The sequence below is a fragment of the Phascolarctos cinereus genome, unplaced genomic scaffold (genome assembly GCF_003287225.1).
Source record: "Phascolarctos cinereus isolate Bilbo 61053 unplaced genomic scaffold, phaCin_HiC Scaffold_9;HRSCAF=440, whole genome shotgun sequence".
In the NCBI taxonomy this organism is placed as follows: Eukaryota; Metazoa; Chordata; class Mammalia; order Diprotodontia; family Phascolarctidae; genus Phascolarctos; species Phascolarctos cinereus.
In genome coordinates, this window is record NW_027556402.1 from 53,962,518 (window position 1) to 53,981,612 (window position 19,095).

Here is a 19,095-nt window from a genome sequence, read left to right on the forward strand (position 1 = left end):
ATCAGAGAGGCAGTTTGAGTAGACAGGAGAGGATGGGATGGGAAAGGTAATGCTCAAGAAAGACATGGCAGGATTTTAAAAGCAGCTTATTAAATGTGGAGTGTGATGAAAGGGAAAGAAACAAAGAGTACCCAGGCAAAACGCATTTATTCAATAACCTACTATTTGCAAGCCACTTTTGCGAGGTGCTGAAGAAGAGAGTATAAAGAACGAAACAATTCCTGTTCTCAAGGAGCTGACTGAGAAGTTTTAAGCCTTGAGGACTGGGAAGATAGTACTTCAATGGATACAAATAAGGACATTGGGAGGGACAAGCAGGATGAGATCAGCTTTGGACTTTTGGATTTGAGGTAATATTGAGACACCAGCTGGTGAGGCAGAGTGGATGATAAATGGATGGGCTTGGAATTGGGAAGATCCGAGTTCAAATCTAGCCTTAGACATTTAGTAGCTGTGTGATCTTGGACAAGTCATTTAACCTATGTTTTCCTCAGTTTCCTCATCTATAAAATGGGGGTAATAACAGCACCTACCTTGCAAAAGTTGTTATGAGGATCAAATAGGATAACTAATATTTATCAAGAGCTTAGCACAGTGCCTGGCATATCAGTAGATGCTTAATAAAAGTTTATTCCCTTCCCTGTTCCTATTTGTGTGAAGTTATTCAGAAGGCAGTTGGAAACATGAAACTAGTATTGAAGTAAGAGGCTAACATTTGGATACAGATTTGGAAGTTGCTGCACAGAAGTGGTGAATGAAGCCATGAGGATGGATAAGAAGGCCAGAAGGCATAGTGCAGATGCAAAAGAGGAGAGGGTAAAGAAGGCCAGAGCTTTGGAGAACATCTACACTTAGAGAAAGATGAACCAGTAAAGAACATCCAGAAGGATGAGTCAGAACTAGAGGGAAAATAAGGAGAAAGCAGTGTCACTGAAGTATGAACTATGGAGGTGGTGGAGGTAGATAAGTAGACCAGCCAGAAGGAGAACTACAAATGCCTAAGAATGGTCAAGAAAAATGAAGACTGACAAAAGGCTGTTGGATCTGAGAATTGGAAGTCACTGGTGACCTTGAAGAGAACAGGATTGTTTAAATATGTATATTTTATTTCAATATATTTCTCATTTGTCTGGAAGATAAAGTACTCCAGAAATGATGGTGTCCTTGTGGGGGCCTTAAAAAGTAAAAAAAAAAAAAAAAGAAGTAGCTAGAAGGCGAAAGAATTTAGGAGAGAGGAATAATCCATCCAATATGTTCCACTTAGGTATGGTACAACTGTTAAATTATACATTAACTTATGATCACAAATACCACATAAAAGCATCAATACGAGGATCGTAAGTACACCCAAACAGTCATTTCAAATGATGGGGATTAATATCAATAGCAACACTAATAATAATAGATGATGAGTCCCACAACATGAGAACAGAGAAAGCAATGGCAATCATATAAGGGTTAGCAGCATTGTATGGGCCATGGAGGATGCACTGGATGAAACGTTAATAAATCTTTACTATCATGGACATGCAAGATTTTTAAATTCATTACAAATCTCCACACAAATACCACAGCCAGAGATGGGGGGAAATGGAAAATTTTGGACACATGTTAAAATCTTTATCATTCTTATGAGTCATAGAGTCTTTAAAATTCAAATAGAAAAAAAATAATATAAGGCTCATGCTTAAGCTCTAATAGTAAGAGATGAAAAGCAGCCAACATTTTCTTATTGTTTTTTGATAAGGAAAAGAAACATCAACCCTTCAGGACTGAGCTATTGATTGTACTCCCCAGTTTACACCTCACACTAAAAATTTAGAGGGCTGGGAATGAATGAATGAATGAATGGTAGGTGGTAGGCTGGCTGCTGCATGTGTGGGAAGGACTGCCGTACTTCTTCATGGGGTCTCATTATGCATGACATGCTTCAGACTGGCACTCGGTGCCTCCTCATCCATTCTGTAATCAACAGTGGGATTTCTGTTTGACAGCATGTGGAATGAAGTTTTTTTGTGTGTTTGGATATGAACTGGATGCTAACATTTCTTTTCTGGTATGCCCTGAAAGATAACATAAATGTATTGTGTTCGTATCATATAATTTATGTTTATGACATTTCTTTCAGTTTAAAGTGTTGTCATGGATATATCTAGATGTGATGATTCTGCTGCAATTCTGCCATAATTATGCTGCTAGGTGAACCTGTAATATCCCTGCCACCTGCATTCTGATTTTCAAACACACCTCATAAAGATGCAATCAGAAATTATTTTTAAAGAGCAGGGTTGTTTAAGGAGTGGCTACTTTACCTGTGTGTATATGCAAGACCCTTGTTTAAGTGCTGTTACTGAACAAATAGAAGAGGCCTTGATGTGTGAAACACATGGCAGAGAGATACAGGCAAAAGCTAGGATGGAATAAGGTTACTTGAAATAATGACTAGTGCATCTCTCTCCATCCAACTCACCTCACGAAAGTAACGAAATCCTTCCTGTGTGAGTGACAATAGGGTCCTTGTTATTCCAGATCTTTTTCAGATCTATTCTAGAAGTATTAACAAGGCAAAAAGAATGGGGGTATTTTTGTATCGGCCAATGATTAGCTGGGATAAGCCACTTAGCTTAAACTACTTCATGGAAAAACCTTACTGATATCTAAATGAGCCCCAAATTTCTTAAATCTCTACTTCAAGAATAGCATAATTAGCCTAAATTATGTACTAGAAGGAATTAACATTGAAATTGTTCCTTATTTTTTCTCATTGTGGTTTCAATCAAGGAAGTAGATTATGAAAGGTATGGAAGTAAAGGCAGTGAATAACCTGAAGAAGGTTAATAAAGTCTACTCAGAATTTGGCATCCTGTTTGATTTTGAAAACTTATCATCAGTAATGCTCATAAAATTTGAGGATGTCAAGGGGCAGCTAGGTGGCGCAGTGGATAGAACACTAGCCCTGAAATCAGAAGGACCTGAGTTCAAATCTGGTCTCAGACCAAACACTTGACACTTACTAGCTATGTGACCTTGGGCAAGTCACTTAGCCCTAACTGCCTAAAGATAAAAAAAAAATTAAAAAAGTTAAAATTAAAATTTGAGGATGTCAAATAAGGCTGTGCATGCACCAAGTTGAGCCTAGAAATTCTGATTAATAGAAGATGATGAGTTGGCCATGAGCTAATTTTAGAAAATCAGATCGTATCAAAAACCTGTTAAATGCTAATGGATCTTATGTCCCCAAAAGACTGCCCTCACATCCTATCTAAATGCGGTTTTTCCAAGGGACCATCTTTAAACATATACCCACACTTATACATAAAGAGACAGGGATGGTGGTGATAGACCTATTCATTTACAACAGAATGAGAATACACTGATGTATGCTGAAGTTGTTTTGTATTACTCCCTTCTACTTTCTTCTCATTTAGTCATATTTTTATTCCCAGCTGACATTTTGATGTCACCATTGTCAACACAAATTAGTATAATTCCTCATGTTGGTACGAAGATCCAGGATCACAGGCATTGGTGCAAAATAGGATTACTCATTAAAACAAATATTTGCTGCTATGTATCTAAGGGAAGAAGCAGGTGGTATTTATTGTTCACATTTAGGAAGGAAGGTATTTGGAAGAAATAAAGTATATGAAGAGTACTAAAACACCAGAGTTGAACATATACCCAGTATTTTGCAAATACATCTAATCTGTTTCAATTTTTAGTTTCCTGGTTAGTTTCATGGTGGATGCCCGAGGTGGTGCTATGCGTGGTTGCAGACACAATGGACTCAGGATTATCATTCCACCTCGGAAATGTACTGCCCCAACACGAGTCACTTGCCGATTAGTCAAACGCCATAGACTGGCCACAATGCCCCCGATGGTGGAAGGAGAGGGCCTGGCCAGCCGTCTGATTGAAGTTGGACCTTCTGGTGCCCAGTTCCTTGGGTAAGGGTTTTTAGTGAATCTTTCTGTCAATCATGAAAAAGTTTACATCTTCTAAGTGAGATTCTAGAAATGAAACTGAAAATGTATTTTGGGCCAGTCTGAAAACAGACATTGGGCATACCATAACAAAGGTAATAGCCCATTAATGATTAATGTGATTGTGAATGCCTTATAATTTGGTTCAAATGGCAATTTTAATTATTTAGTTCACTATTTTTGTAACGGATTGTTTCAATATCACAATTATTGCTGGGTTCCTAACATAAAAGTCATGTTCTTGCTGGCGGTAAGTAGTTTATATTTAAAACATACCTGTTTAGTGCAAAAAAAAAAAAAACAAAATCCAAAATTATTGTTAAAGTCTGCTCTAGGTATAACCCTGAATCACTGGACATGGACCTTCCAGGTGCAAAACTATATTACCTTAGGATGAAGTTTCTTAACCTGGGGTCTGTGAGCATTTAAAAAAAAAATTGGGTGTGGGGGATGTAACTTGTGTGTTTTATTTTATGTGTTTAAAGACATTATTCTGAGAAGGGATCCATAATACAAAAAAGGTTAAGAACCTCTTCCTTAGGACTTCCAAATAACTGAGCCTTTGTGATTCAAACCACTCCCTATCCCCTCACCCCCAATCAAAATTGCAACTTGGAGCCTTAGAATTACTATGGCAGTTTGTTTAGTCTTACTTTACAGGAACATTGGAAGATCAAGACTAACTCCTGCCATGCTCATTTTAGCAATTTTGAACCCAAACCAGCATTTCTCCAGTCTTTTGTTTCTTTGTTCAGCTGCTATTATATGAAGTGGTATCATCCCAAGGTGCCAAAAAAATGAATAGCAACTGCTGAAAACTGGCAAAAGAATGAAACTGGGGGAGAGGGAAAAGTTTCAAAATGTTTTGAAACGAATCAATTGTATTTAAGTCCTATCGTTACCTGCTTAAGCCTGAAATGCCAGGAAGGAAGCCTAGGGACCAAGAGTCCCCTTAGCTTAATTTGACTGTTGCTGCACCCAGTGTTTCTGCTTGAGAACCCAGCCAGTTCTGAAGCTTTGAGATCCGGTGCAGATCTCAAAGCATCAAACAACTTTCACAACTGGAAATAGGTTTATCTGTATTTCCTAATTACAGAAGCCATTTTCCATATCCCTTAAAAAAAAATAGCAACTGGCCAATTCTGGGTTCAGTCATAAATTTCTCTAATGCTTAGAATCATTCCTTGCTGTTCTTTCTCCATATCAATCCCTTTTCTTCTCTCACACCCTTAGTTGGTTCCACCATTTTTTTTAATATTGATCTCTAAGTCTATCAAGAAATATCCATGAAAACTCATCTGAACCATTTCTACAGAGCCAAAGTTTTTATAGCATCCCTAACAGCTTGGTCTTCTCCCGTGGGGTAAACTTTCTGAGGAGTGTCCTAGCAATGAAAATGGATAGTGACAGGTCTACCAAAACAGATGCTTTCCCACTACATTTGCACCTCCACAGTACACCTGGGCTTCAATTCACTAGGCCTTGTGAGTAGTGGAGGGGGCAGAACCCAAGGCAGTGTGAAACTTACTCCATTCTGTTGATCAGATGGTGACACTGGTTTCTGTGGAGGAAAAGAAAAATACATCAAGCTTACTTATGTTCTTTCTTTCACTGCTGCTTTGGATGTACTCAGTAAACTTCACCTGCCAACGGCTCCTCCCCCACTTAATGAGGGAGAAAGCTTGGTCAGCCGAATCCTTCAGCTGGGGCCTCCTGGAACCAAATTCCTTGGGTAGGAGCGACTTAAAACAAATTGATGGTTGCTGGCCTTCCCATTCTTCTCTTTCTTCTGCAATATGATTTCTCTTTATGTCATTGTGCCCATGACACTGTCCCTCTATATGATTTAAATTCTGTATATCTACCTTTAGCGGGCCATTTCTGACTCTTGTGGCGTGTGGTTATTTTTTGTTGTTGTGTTTTGAGTGATATGTTTTAATACCTTTTTTTCTTGAAGTTCTGTGACTTTTTTTTTCGTTCAAGCATGAGATCTGCCTAGTTGTACTATGTGCCATTTATGGTGTTGTCGGATTGAATGTAAAGTCTGTAGCAAAGCAACCTGGATTTGAATCAGAAGCCGTAAGGAAACCTTGTATGCTAAGAGCGTATAACGTTAAAAAAAAAAAAAAGCCAATACTCTCTATGGGATAGTGCATCCAGTGGAAGTTAATGATAATAGGCATATGACACAATTGGGCAGAGTTGATCATTCCCATTTGTTAGTTTCATATTGTGGAGATATGCCTATTTTTTTCCTTGATTGGAGAAAATACAAGCAATCCATGAATGCATGACTCTCCATAAATAATGAAATCTTTCCACATCACCTTATCTGTAGTTAAGAACATCAACCTGTGAAGCATACAAGCCAGCCATTTTCCCTCTTAAACTACCATTTGTCCTTTCTCGTCTGCCACCCTGTACCTTGTTTAAAATGTTTTAAAGACAAATAGAAATCGTAGAGCTGCCCATGAGTTTATTTGATTAAATGTATTTTCCACATATTTACAAAATGATGGGTCCAGGATTCACACATGCATTCATAGTATAGCACCATTTGACTTAAGGCAACATTTACTTGAGGCTTGGGAGGGTGGGTGAGGGTGGGAGTAGTTCCTCACTCTGATAGCCGTCCATGATGTGCCTGCCACTAGAAAGAGAGTCATTCCAGGTCTCTTTGGAACAGACAGAATAGAACTTCTTACTTTACCCCTGGGGAGCTCTTCCCCATATTTAACATCCTATGTTGCTGTACCAGGCCTGTAATTGTGGAGATCCCTCATTTCGCGGCCCTTCGAGGAAAAGAGAGGGAACTGGTGATTCTTCGAAGTGAAAATGGAGACAGCTGGAAAGAGCATTATTGTGAATACACAGAGGATGAATTGAATGAAATCCTCAATGGTATGGATGAAGGTAATGAGTTCTTATAGTTCAAAAGAGGCAAAGATGAAAGCATTAAAACAGTTTTTAATCTTTTTTTTCCAGTCTGACTCTTTATGACCGCATTTAGAGTTTTCTTGGCAAAGATACCATTTCCTTCCCTAGCTCATTTTACAGATGAGGAAACTGAGATAAATAGTGTTAAGTGACTTGTCTAAGGTCACCAACTAGTAAGTGTCTGAGGTGAAATTTGAACTCAAGTCTTCCTGACTTCAGGCCTGGCATTCTGTCCACTGTGCCACCTAGTTGCCCTAAAGCAGTTTGATCTCATTTAATTTTTTTAAATTAAATTTTCTTTTAAAATATTAACAAGATTTATTTTCTCTATCCTCCACTCCCTGGAAGGGAACAAAATAACCTTTTAGACAGATATGCACATGTAGTCAAGATAAAACAAATTCTCACACTGTTCATTTCCAAAAGTGTGTTTATCATTCTGCACATTTCATTTCTCTTTGCTGTTAGGAGATGAATACCATTCTTCATTACTCATCAACTTTCTATGACCTGACAGATCTACTTTTTAATCTTAAAAAAAAAAAGTTGGAGTTATAAGAATCAAAGATAAACATTGCAATGATGATATGCTGCAAACACTTCAGTGTGGGGAGGAAAGTGCTAGATTTGGAATTAGAGACCTGGGTTTGAATTCTGGCTGTGACATTTACTAGTTTAGGTGAACATGAGAAAATCGTAATTTCCTCATTTGTAAAGCAAAATTTTTCAAGGCATCATCCCTCTGTTGCCTTTGTAAATAATTTTAAGACCACTGTTCTTTCTTTAAATTCTCCCGTTAGAAGTAGAAAGTTAGCAGTGGATCGAGCACCGTCCCTGGACTCAGGAGGACTTGAGTTCAAATCCAGCCTCAGACACACATAACACTTACTAGCTGTGTGACTCTGGGCAAGTCTCTTAACCCCTATTGCCCAACCAAAAAAAAAAAAAGAAGTAGAAAGTTAAAATACAGTACTGGACTAGGGTGGAGAGGTCCTGCTATTTTCATTTTTCTTGTGACCTCTCTTTACTTTAGATTATTCTCACAGGCCCAAATACATGAAAATATTTTCTTTAAGATATCCTCGATTTGTAAAAATGGGTCATTTCTTGTCTCAGTGCTCGATAGCCCAGAAGATTTGGAAAAGAAGCGTATATGTCGCATCATCACCAGAGACTTCCCACAGTACTTTGCCGTGGTGTCCCGTATCAAGCAGGACAGCAATTTGATCGGACCAGAGGGAGGTGTGCTAAGCAGTACCGTGGTGTCCCAAGTGCAGGCTGTGTTCCCTGAGGGAGCGCTAACAAAGCGGATCCGTGTTGGTTTGCAGGTATCTATAGCATTTGGCATGCCAACAATTCTGAAGAATTTGGGTTTTGTGGTTGTTCAGTCAATTCAGACACGTCTGACTCTTTGTGACCCCATGGACCACAGCATACCAGGCCGTGTTATCCTGCACTATCTCTTATATGAATTTGGTTATGCTAATAAAATCTGTAAAGGTATTAGAGGTACACTCAGTAATATACAGTTAATCACAAAGCTCTTTGAAAATATGAACACTCGTGTGAATTTAGATAATGAAGCTTTCTGTAAAATTACTTCAGAAATAAATCAAACTAACATTTAGGAAGAGGTAGAGGATTGGGTTTTAGGGGGGTTGAGAGATGTTGCATAATATGATTCAGTGTTAAATTTTATTTTCAATGTTTTTCCCTCGCTTTGGAAAGGCCCAACCTATGCACAATGAACTCATTAGGAAGATCCTGGGCAATAAAGCTACTTTCAGTCCAATAGTCACTTTGGAACCCAGAAGAAGAAAATTTCACAAGCCAATCACAATGACAATTCCTGTCCCCAAAGCCTCCAGTGACGGCATGCTGAATGGTTTCGGGGGTGATACACCTACTTTAAGGTTACTATGCAGCATAACAGGTGAGTTATAAAGACATCTCCACTGAATTTATGCTAGATGCATGAAAATGCTGACTTAGCTTGCCTTATACTATTTAAATAATACTAGCTAATAATTATTTAGTAGTTATTACATGCCAGGCACTGTGCTAAGTGCCTGACAATTATTATTTAATCTCATCCTCACAACAACCCTTGGAGATAGGTGCTAAATGAAAGAACTATAGAAACATGGACTAAAGAAATTTTAATTAGTCATCACCTGGTGAAGGTTTTCTTTTATATCTTAGAGGGAAAAAAAGTAATTACAATGATCTGTTGCTCAGCTTTTTAAAGCGAAACTTTACAATTCAGAATCTTTTCCATCTTTAGATGTGTCTATATGAATGATCATTTTAACAGAATTTATTTTTTCAGTGCTGAAGTTTATTTATTAATGACTCAAATTTCCCCCTTTTTCACTTTTAATTTTGTTATGTGGACGATATATTGATGTAGATTTAGACACATGCCATAGACCAGCTTGCTCAGAAAATAGCCTGTATCCACATAACGCTAACTCATTTGAAAGAAAAAATCAGGCAAACAACTCTGAGGTATTTTGGGGTGCCATTCCTTGATGGATGGGATAGTTAATCCAGTGGTACAGATTATAATCTATGTATCCCTTTTTATCCTGTCTTAAGTACAATCTTCTTGCAAATGCAATCAGAAATGATACAAAATGGTAATTTGCGTAAGTGCTATGAATCAACATTAAGTGACTGCTAAGTAGCAAACACTGTCCAGGGAGCTGGGGATGAAAATGTAATGAAGCAGTCCCTGCCCTCAAGGAGCTTACTCTCTACTGGAGGGGTTAGAACATATAATTAAGGATTTATAGTAAAATAAACACATAGCAATGGAGATATTAACAGCTGAGATAAACAGGACAGGCTTTTTGAAGGAGATGGAATATGGCCTTGAAGGGAGCTAGAGGTCAGGAGGAAGACCATTGCAGATATAGGAGATAGACTTTATAAAGGAATAGAGTCAAGAGATGGAATGTATGGGCAACAGAAAACAGGCCAGTTTGGCCAGAACACAGAATGTTTGGAAAGGAGTTGCATGCAGTCTGTCTGGAAAGAGCTCATGAAGAGTTTTTAATGCCCAACAGAGGAGTTTGTATTTTATATGAAAGGAAATCACTGAATCTTCTTGAGCAGAGAAATGACATGATCAGGCCTGAAATTTAAGAATATTGTTTTGTCAGTTAAGTGAAGGATGGGTTAGAGAAAGGAGGAAATGATGGCATGGAGACCATTTGGGAAGTTATTGCAGTACTCAAGGTAAGAGGTGATGAGGGAGTGAATTAAAGTGGTTGTGGTATGAATAGGTGGGAATGTGAATCAGCAAGACTTGGGAAGCAATTGGCTGTAAAGTTTGATTGGGCATGAAGAGTCAAGAATGACTCCAATATTGAAAACCTTGGTGATTAGAAGAATAAAAGTGCTACTGACAGAAATTGGAAGTTTGTAGGAGGAATATATTGGGGAGGAAAGAGAATGAATTCTATTTTAGACTAATTGAATTTGAGGTACCTCTTGGACGTCAAGGCAGAGATATCAGGCAGTTGGAGATAGATACTAAAGTGTGATCTGAAGATTTGTGAGTCCCCTATATATAGATGATATTTGTGTCCGTTAGAACTGTTGAGATCATCAAAAGAATACAAAGAAAAAGAGAAGAGGGCCCAGGATAGGACTCCAGGGTGTGTCCATGCACAGGGGGCAAGTCATGAATGATGAGCCTGTAAAGACCAGCATGGTCTGATAGGAAATGAATCACAACAGAGCAGCATCGTAAAAACCCAGAAAGGAGAATATAACCAAAAGGAATAGATGGAGAGCAGTGTTGTCTATTGCAGAGAGGTCAAGAAAAATGAGGACCGAGAAAAGGCAAATGAAAAAGAAACAATATTTTTATTGTCCTTCCAGTTCATTATTAAATGTCTTCAGTATGCTTTGTCTTAACTTAGGTCTCTTGCCAAGCTTTCTGTAAATATATTTTTCCAGGCAATACTGTTATAATCACCCCCCTTCTCCATATAACTTTAAAAATAATTTCATGTTCTAAATAGGGGTTGCCTTGGCAAGGAAACTGTGTTTGATTTATGTCAGTTATACTTCTTTAGGAAATGAGGAGGGTCTGTTGTTTTATCCATTTCAGATTCAGGGCAGTAATGGAACATTTAAGTAGGTCAGGTTGGAATTACTTTTGGTGCATATTCTCATTTTCATTAGTTATTGATTTTGATTATATTATAACAAGTCATTGTTGATTTGGCAATGACTTCCATGTTCTTAACTGTCTGATTCCTATCTGTTTAAAAAGAAAACCATCTTTTTAAAAATAATGTTATTTAGGGCGTCCCTTTTTAGCACTTCCTAAATATCTGCTTGATATGTAGGAGTACAACTTATATATATACACACATTTAAATATTTCCCTCATTAGAATGCAAGCTCCTTCAGCTAAGGGACCATATTTTTGCCTTTCTTTGTATCCTCAACCCTTAGCACAGTGTTCAGGACAAAGTAAGCCAGCACTTAATCCTTATGGATTGATAGATGATTAAGAATACCATAGGTTGCTTTGGCATGGTATGCACACAGCATTCTGGAACCTCTGGTTTTTCCATATTTACTCAAAATGCTCAGCAAGGTTAATTGTGCTATCAAATCTCTAATAGGAAAAAAAATTATAAATGTTTATATATTAATACTTCTACTGATGTAGAATTAATAGTCTCCACTTTGGCCAGGTATTTGTTTAATTGGAAAATGTACCTGATTCAAATATAGTCTTCAGGGGCTAACAATTAATGTTTAAGCCAAAATTTTAATTATAAAACTGATACCACAATGATCCTTGGCATGTAACTATCTCAGCCCTATCTCTTATAATCCTGTGGATGGAGCTTTTTCTGATCCTTAATTTTTGTTTGTCTGCAATTGTTATTATTTCAGGTGGAACGACTCCAGCACAGTGGGAAGATATCACAGGGACCACACCACTCACATTTGTCAATGAATGTGTTTCCTTTACAACTAATGTGTCTGCCAGGTATGGTGATGCACAGGAAGTCCCTGCTCCTGACTTTGTTTTATTCCATTCTCTCTGAGAAAAAGACTAGATACTTTCTTATGTACAGTGGGTTTAATTTTATATGTTAAGTTAGATTTCTCAGGAGAACTAATAGTGATGACATAATGAAAAACATGTCCCATTAGAGTCCAATATAAGGAAAACGGATAGCTTCCCATTCTAACTTGTTATGATTTGAGAAGCATCCAGTAGACTTTTCCAAAGACTCACAGGTCTTAAACATGAGTTTCCTGCTGTCAGCAAAATGACCAACATTGCTTAAAACAACAAAAGTATATGAGTGAATATCCTATGAATGATAACTCACAATTTTAAAACAAAATGTAAAGGGCCTTCAAAAGTTTGTTCCTACACACAACAGTTGATTTGCAAAACTGGAGAAACTGCAGGAGTATAAGAAAGTTGTTGAGTTGTGTCAGATTCTTTGTGACCCCATTTTGGGATTTTCTTGCAAAGATACAGGAGGGGCTTGCTATTTCCTTCTCCAGGAAACTGAGGCAAACAAGGTAAAGTGACTTGCTCAGGGTCATACAACTAGTGTCTGAAGCCAGATGTGTATTCAGGAAGATGAGTCTTCCTGACTCTAAGCCTGACACTCATCTACTGCAACACCTGGCTGCCCAGCGTATTAAAAGCAACCAGTTATCCGTATGAGGTTTTTTTGTTGTTTTTAAAATATTCCTTACATATACTTGTAGCATTCATATAGAACTTTAAGGGTTGCAAAATACTTCGCATATCTGAGTCTCATACAGTTTTATGAGGGAGGTGCTACTATTCAGCTCTTAGTTTTATTTATTACTTCAATAGTTTTCTTAATTTCAACTTTATTAATCTCTCCTTCGATTTTCAGCATTTCTAATTTGGTATTTAATTGGGGATTTTAAAATTTTAGATTTTTTTAGTTGCATGCCCAATTCATTGATCTCTTATTTCTCTATTTTATTCATGTAAGCATTTAGAGATATAAAATTTCCCCTAAAAAGTGTTTTGGTATGTTGTCTCATTATTGTCATTCTCTTTGATGAAGTTATTGTATCTATGGTTTGTTGTTTGACACACTCATTCTTCAGGATTAGTTTCCAATTAATTTTTAATCTATCTTTCCATAGCTCTTTATTACATGTAATTTTTATTGCATCATGGTCTGTAAAGAATGCATTTAATATTTTTCCTTTCTGCTTTGGATTATGAGGTTTTTATGCCCTAGTTAGTATATGCTCAATATTTGTGTGGGTGCAATGTGCTGCTGGGAAAAAAGTATATTCCTTTCTATTCCCATTCAATTTTCTCCAGAGGCCTACCATATGTAGCTTTTCTAAAATTCTATTCACCTCCTTAATTTATTTCTTGTTTATTTTTGTGGTTATAATTATCTAGTACTGAGAGGGGTAGGTTGAGATCCCCTATATAGTTTTGCTGTCTTTCTTCCTGTAACTCCCTGAACTTCTCCTGGATGCTATACCACTTTGTGCATATGTTTAGTACTGATTTTACTTAATTGCCTATGATACTATTGGCAAGATGTAGTTTCCTTCCTTATCTCTTTTTATTAGATCTATTTTTGCTTTTGCTTTGTCTGAGGTCAGGATTGCTGTTCCTGCTTTTTTTTACTTCAGCTGAAGCATAATATATTCTGTTCTAGACTTTTACTTTTAACTCTGTGTATCTTTCTGCTTCAAATATGTTTCTTGTAAACAACATATTATAGGAGTATGGTTTTTAATCCGTTCTCTATCTGCTTCTGTTTTATGGGAGAATTCATCCCATTCACAGTTATGATTACTGTGTATTTCTCTCCATACTGTTTCCCCCCCCCATTTATACTTTTCTTTCTCCTTTCACCCTTTCCCCCCTCACCAATATTTTGGTTCTGACCACTTTCTCCCTTTTCTTTCTCCTCCTCTGTAGAGTAAGATAGATTTCTATAAGCAACTGAAAGTATATACTATTCCCTCTTTGAGCCAAATCTGGTGAAAGTAAGGCCCAAACAATTCTTGCCTCCCTCCCTCCCTTTTCCCTCTACTGTAATAAGGCTGTTACCTCTTCTGTATAACTCAGGGGTCAAACTAGTTAATCCTAACAGTATCTTCCACCACTTTAAAATTCTTTGATTCCTGATAGTGATTGACAAGTTGAGGAGACACAGGTTACGGAGAGGAAATGCAGTTTTGTATTTACCATCGATTGGTGTTGGGGGTATGTAATATAAATTTAAGTTGTTTCATAGGTAAAACATTTTTTTGAGAACTGACCAAAGGAAAAGGTCAAGGTTATAAAGGTCTTTTTAAAACTCTTGCAACGTTCTTAATAGTACAAACTTTCAGATGATTTATGAAAGAAGCCCCTTCCCCTTAAAGGGACAACTAAAATATTCAAGAACTTTTCCTTAAAGATGTGATCATATTTCATCCATCTCCACTCTGCATTTATTGAACAACTACAATGAGTGAAGTACTTACTAGTTTTATGTTGTTTCTTTCTTTAGGTTCTGGTTGATAGACTGTCGACAAATTCAGGAATCTGTTACTTTTGCTTCCCAAGTGTATAGAGAGATTATCTGCGTACCCTATATGGCCAAATTTGTAGTGTTTGCCAAATCACAGGATCCCATCGAAGCACGGTTGCGATGCTTCTGCATGACTGATGACAAAGTGGACAAGACTCTAGAACAACAGGAGAACTTTGCTGAGGTCGCCAGGAGCAGGGATGTGGAGGTACTGGATGCACAAAGCCAGATGGACCCCTTGTAACTATCCAACCTAAATAGATTGAAAGCAGAATGAAAATAAGATGAGTCCAGACTGAACAAAACAAAATAACCATAGCTTTGTCCGGTAGTACTGGGGTTCACTTCATCTACTGGTTTGGATGGTTACAGACCTATCGACTACTGGGTTAAAAGTGGCTCCAAAATTCCTATGAGCTTTTATAGTCAATACTTCTATGGAGTGAGCGTGATTTTTAGTAGATGCTGGGGTTGTTGGGTCCTACAGGGAAAAAAGTGTTGTCTTTGTAAAATCTTCAAAAAATTGCAAAATAGAATGGGATTAACTCTCCCATAGAACAGAATCAGATAGAAGTGTGGATTAAAAACCCTAATCCTACAATATGTTGTTTACAAGAAACACATTTGAAGTAGAGAGATACATACAGAGTAAAGGTCAAAGGCTGGAGCAGAATATAGACATCTATCGCAGACGTTTCCATTAGGATGAGTAGTGAATCATGCCCCTTAAAAATTAGGTTATTGTTTTTAAGTTTTCAAGTTGCTGAGAACCTTATGTTGAATTTAGGAGTGGAGTATTTTTTTAACCAATAAACTTTTCTCTTTAATATAGTTTAACACTATAATTTATCTGGCTAGCAGCATAATCTGAATCTCAATGGTGCCGAAGTAACTCAGTTTAGTAATTTTAGTTTCATTAACAAGAAAGCTTTATTCATTTTTTAAAAATACTGGGGTCTTTACAGTCAGTGCTATTTTTCTATAGCACATCGAAAAGCAAGGAGTAGCATTTGCAGAGACTTCAAATGGTTCTAATCATTTGAAACTTCCAAATGGTTATAAAATGGGTAGGTAACACCAGATGTCTTGCATCATATTAATTTAAATTATTATGGACAATCTAAAAGTCATGGTAGGTGCATATATGCTCTGGGAGTATTCAATTCTAGGTGAATGCCCAGTTATATCTTCACCAAACAAATAAAACTCCACTTACCTTAACATGTTCTCCACTCCTTTCCCTGCAATTCTCCCATAGGTATTAGAAGGAAAACCTATCTACGTGGACTGCTTTGGGAATCTAGTACCACTGACAAAGAGTGGTCAACATCACATATTCAGTTTTTTTGCCTTCAAAGAAAACAGACTTCCACTGTTTGTCAAGGTAATGGCATAAATGCTGAGAAAGTTGTAAACTTAAGGTAATTCATGGTAGTGGGGAATAGTTTATCTTTGTTTTCATATTATGGCATTTTTCCTAGAGTCATAGAATAGCTTTAAGCATATAGAGCAGATTTATATTTATAGCTAACTTCCATTGCTTTTTGAACTGAAATGATATGACTTAGCAGAGGACTCCTTAATGTTGTTTTTTTTAAATGAGTTTTATTAGGGAAGTGAATAAGCTTTTTATGTAGTGCCTACTAAGTGCTTTACAAATATTATCTCATTTAATTTTCATAATCCTGCAAGGTAGGTGCTGCTATTATCCCTATTTTTCATTTGCCCAGGGGCACACAGCTGTTTGGTGTCTGAGGCTGCATTTGAGCTCAGATATTCCTGACCCTAGGCCCAACACTCTATCTGTTGCATCACCTAGCTGACTAGTGATTAAATTTCACAATTAAGCATTGTTAAATTTGTATTTTCAAAACTGTGTATGATTGAACAGATCCTTCAATTTCATTCTTTTAAGAGAGGTTCTCTTTTAAGAGAATGACGAAGTCTCACAGCTTTTTGCATCCAGTGATTCTTAACTCCCATAGATCATCTTCCAGATCCCATTTTCCACCCTCCTATGTCAAATTTTCAAACAAACATGACCCAGCCCTTTCACTGTGCCCTTTAGAATGCCTGTTCTATAGGCAACAAACTTCCTTTCATCCTTAATCTTTTCTTCTTCTACTCCTTCCATCTACTAACAAATTACTGAAACCTGGCTCCTACCCAAATGGCACAGCCTCGCTGGCTACCCTTTCCAGTACTGGTTTTATCTTTCTTCATTCTCCTCAGAACACTAGTAAAGGTGGGAAGAGTCAGAATATTCCTTGCTCCTTGTTGACACTTCCATGTTCTCTCCCTCCTTCCATCACTTACTAACCTTTCTTCTTTTGAGATTCATAATATTCATATCTCCCACCCAATCAAAATCTTAGTAGCTGTTGTCTATCAACACCCAGATCACTTTCCTTCCTTTCTCATAGAGTTCGGTTCATGACTCACCATTTTCCTCTCCTCCCCAACCCCCACCCTCATAATAGGAGACTTCAACTTATATATTGACTCTTCCTCAAACCCCCTAAGCAACAGATTTTTTTACCCTACTTGCTTCCTATGAGCTATTTCTCCACTCTACACAAAGATGGTCATACCCTTAGTCTTGTCATCTCTCCCTTCCCTTACAAAACTTTGCTCTTTGTTCACACCATGACCTCCAATCCCTTAACCCCTCAATTCTCTCCTAGGCTATCTCTCCTGCAATAGCCACTCTTTCCCCCTCTTGACCTTCTTAGTGAGCCAATTTGACTCTACACTCCTCCTCTTGTGAATCCCTAGCCCCCTTATCATTCTGTTGACTGCTCTACCAAGCCTCAGCCTTAGGTCACTCCCAACATTTACTCTTACACATGTACTTAACGTGTATGAAGGTGAAGAAAATCACATGATCATTCTGACAGGGTCCACCAAAGATTTGGATTACACAACTTCAACTGGGCCCTTACTGCTGCTAGGAAATCTTGCTATACCTCCTTTATCAACTCACTATTCCATTCTTCCATACCTTTTATCCCTCCTAAAACATTCCTCACCCTCTCAGCTGAGAACCTTTCCTATTTTACAGAAAATGTTGAGGCCATTCACTCTGACCTCCCTCTTCTCCTATCACTCAGGTGCCTTTCTGGTATGCTCTCTTCCTTCACCCCTGTCTCACATGATGAAGTGGCCCTACCCCTTACCAAGGCTAACCCTTGTTATCACTTGTTCAAGTGATATTCCATCTTGTCTCCTCCAACAGGTTGCTTCCTCTACAATCCTCTATCACTTCTGGCCCTTTGTAACTAAACTCTTCAAAAGTCCATCATACATACACCATACATGTGTCCAATTCCCAACATTATCATCCCTCTTAAATTGTTCTCTCCAAAGTTACCCATGATCCCTTAGTCATCAATTCCAATGGTCTGTTTTCAAATTGTCAAGAACCTAGGAAATGTGCCTTTTGCTTGATTTCAGCCTTTCAGTAGCCTTTGACACTCTCTTCTCTCTAGGTTTTTGGGACACCACGTTCTCCTCCCTCCTATCAGACTATTCCTGGTTCTCCTTTGCTGATTTCTCTTCCAAATCACACCCTTTGATTGTAGGGGTCCCACAAGGTTTTGTCCTGGGCCCGCTTCTCTTCTCCCTCTATAGTACACTTGGTAATCTGATCAGTTCCTATGGATTTAATTGCTATCTCTATGGTGATAATTCTCAAATTTCACATCTCCAACTACCTATCAGATACCTTTAACTAAACTCATTCCCCCCCAAAAAATCTACTCCTTTCCAAATATTTTTATTACTGTCAAGGGCACCACCATCCTCCCAGCCACTCAGGCTGGCCTCCTCACTATCTCTCACCACCACCTCTATGCAAACTATTGCCAAGGCCTGCTGATTTTACCTTTGCAACATCTCTCATATATGACCCCTTCTCTTCTTTGACACTTCCCCCACTCTAAGGCAGGCCCTCATCACTTCATGCTTGGATTATTGCAATAGCTGCTTGTGGGTCTTGTCTACTTCAAGTCTCCACACATACTCAAACTCCAGTGGCTCACTAGCACCTCCATATTCAAATACAAAATGCTCTATTTGGCATTCAAAGCCCTTTATAACCCCTCCTCCTCCTATCTTTCCAGGGTTTTTATGCCTCATTCCCCAACACATACTCTTCAATCCAGTGACAGTGGCTTCCTGGCTGTTACATAAAGAAGCCACCCCATTTCTCAACTCCAGTTGGTTCAAGTTCCCCTTGCCTGGAATGTTCTGCCTACTGACCTCCTTGGCTTCCGTTAAGTCCCAACTAAAATCCCACCTTCTATAGGAAGCCTTCCCTAACCCCTCTGCTAGCATTTGTCTCCCGACCTCCAGGACACTCCCCTTCCCCAGTGAGTTCAGTACCTGGCTCAAAATCTTTTTCTCCAGCCTCTATACATACAGGTTAATTCTTTTACACCTCCCTATAACTGATTCATTATCCCACTTTCCACAGTCATTTTCCAAATCCTCCTTCCACTTTCGCATCTGAGAATATTGTCTCATATTTCACAGAAAAAAATGAGACTGCCTGCCAAAAGTTCTATCTTCTCTCTTCTTCTTTTCACAAAAACCAGAAGCTTTCCTTG

The 19,095-nt window shown here is 38.1% G+C and overlaps 1 protein-coding gene across 1 annotated transcript in view; it reads left to right on the forward strand.

The window, feature by feature from the left end:
• The window catches only part of ANK2 (ankyrin 2), a 275,508-nt gene that overhangs the window by 210,888 nt on the left and 45,525 nt on the right, over nucleotides 1-19,095 (forward strand). The window contains 8 exon segments of the mRNA XM_078148698.1: nucleotides 3,723-3,947; nucleotides 5,617-5,715; nucleotides 6,742-6,896; nucleotides 8,037-8,248; nucleotides 8,649-8,853; nucleotides 11,841-11,937; nucleotides 14,468-14,696; nucleotides 15,747-15,872. Coding sequence (XP_078004824.1) covers nucleotides 3,723-3,947; nucleotides 5,617-5,715; nucleotides 6,742-6,896; nucleotides 8,037-8,248; nucleotides 8,649-8,853; nucleotides 11,841-11,937; nucleotides 14,468-14,696; nucleotides 15,747-15,872 — 1,348 coding nt within the window.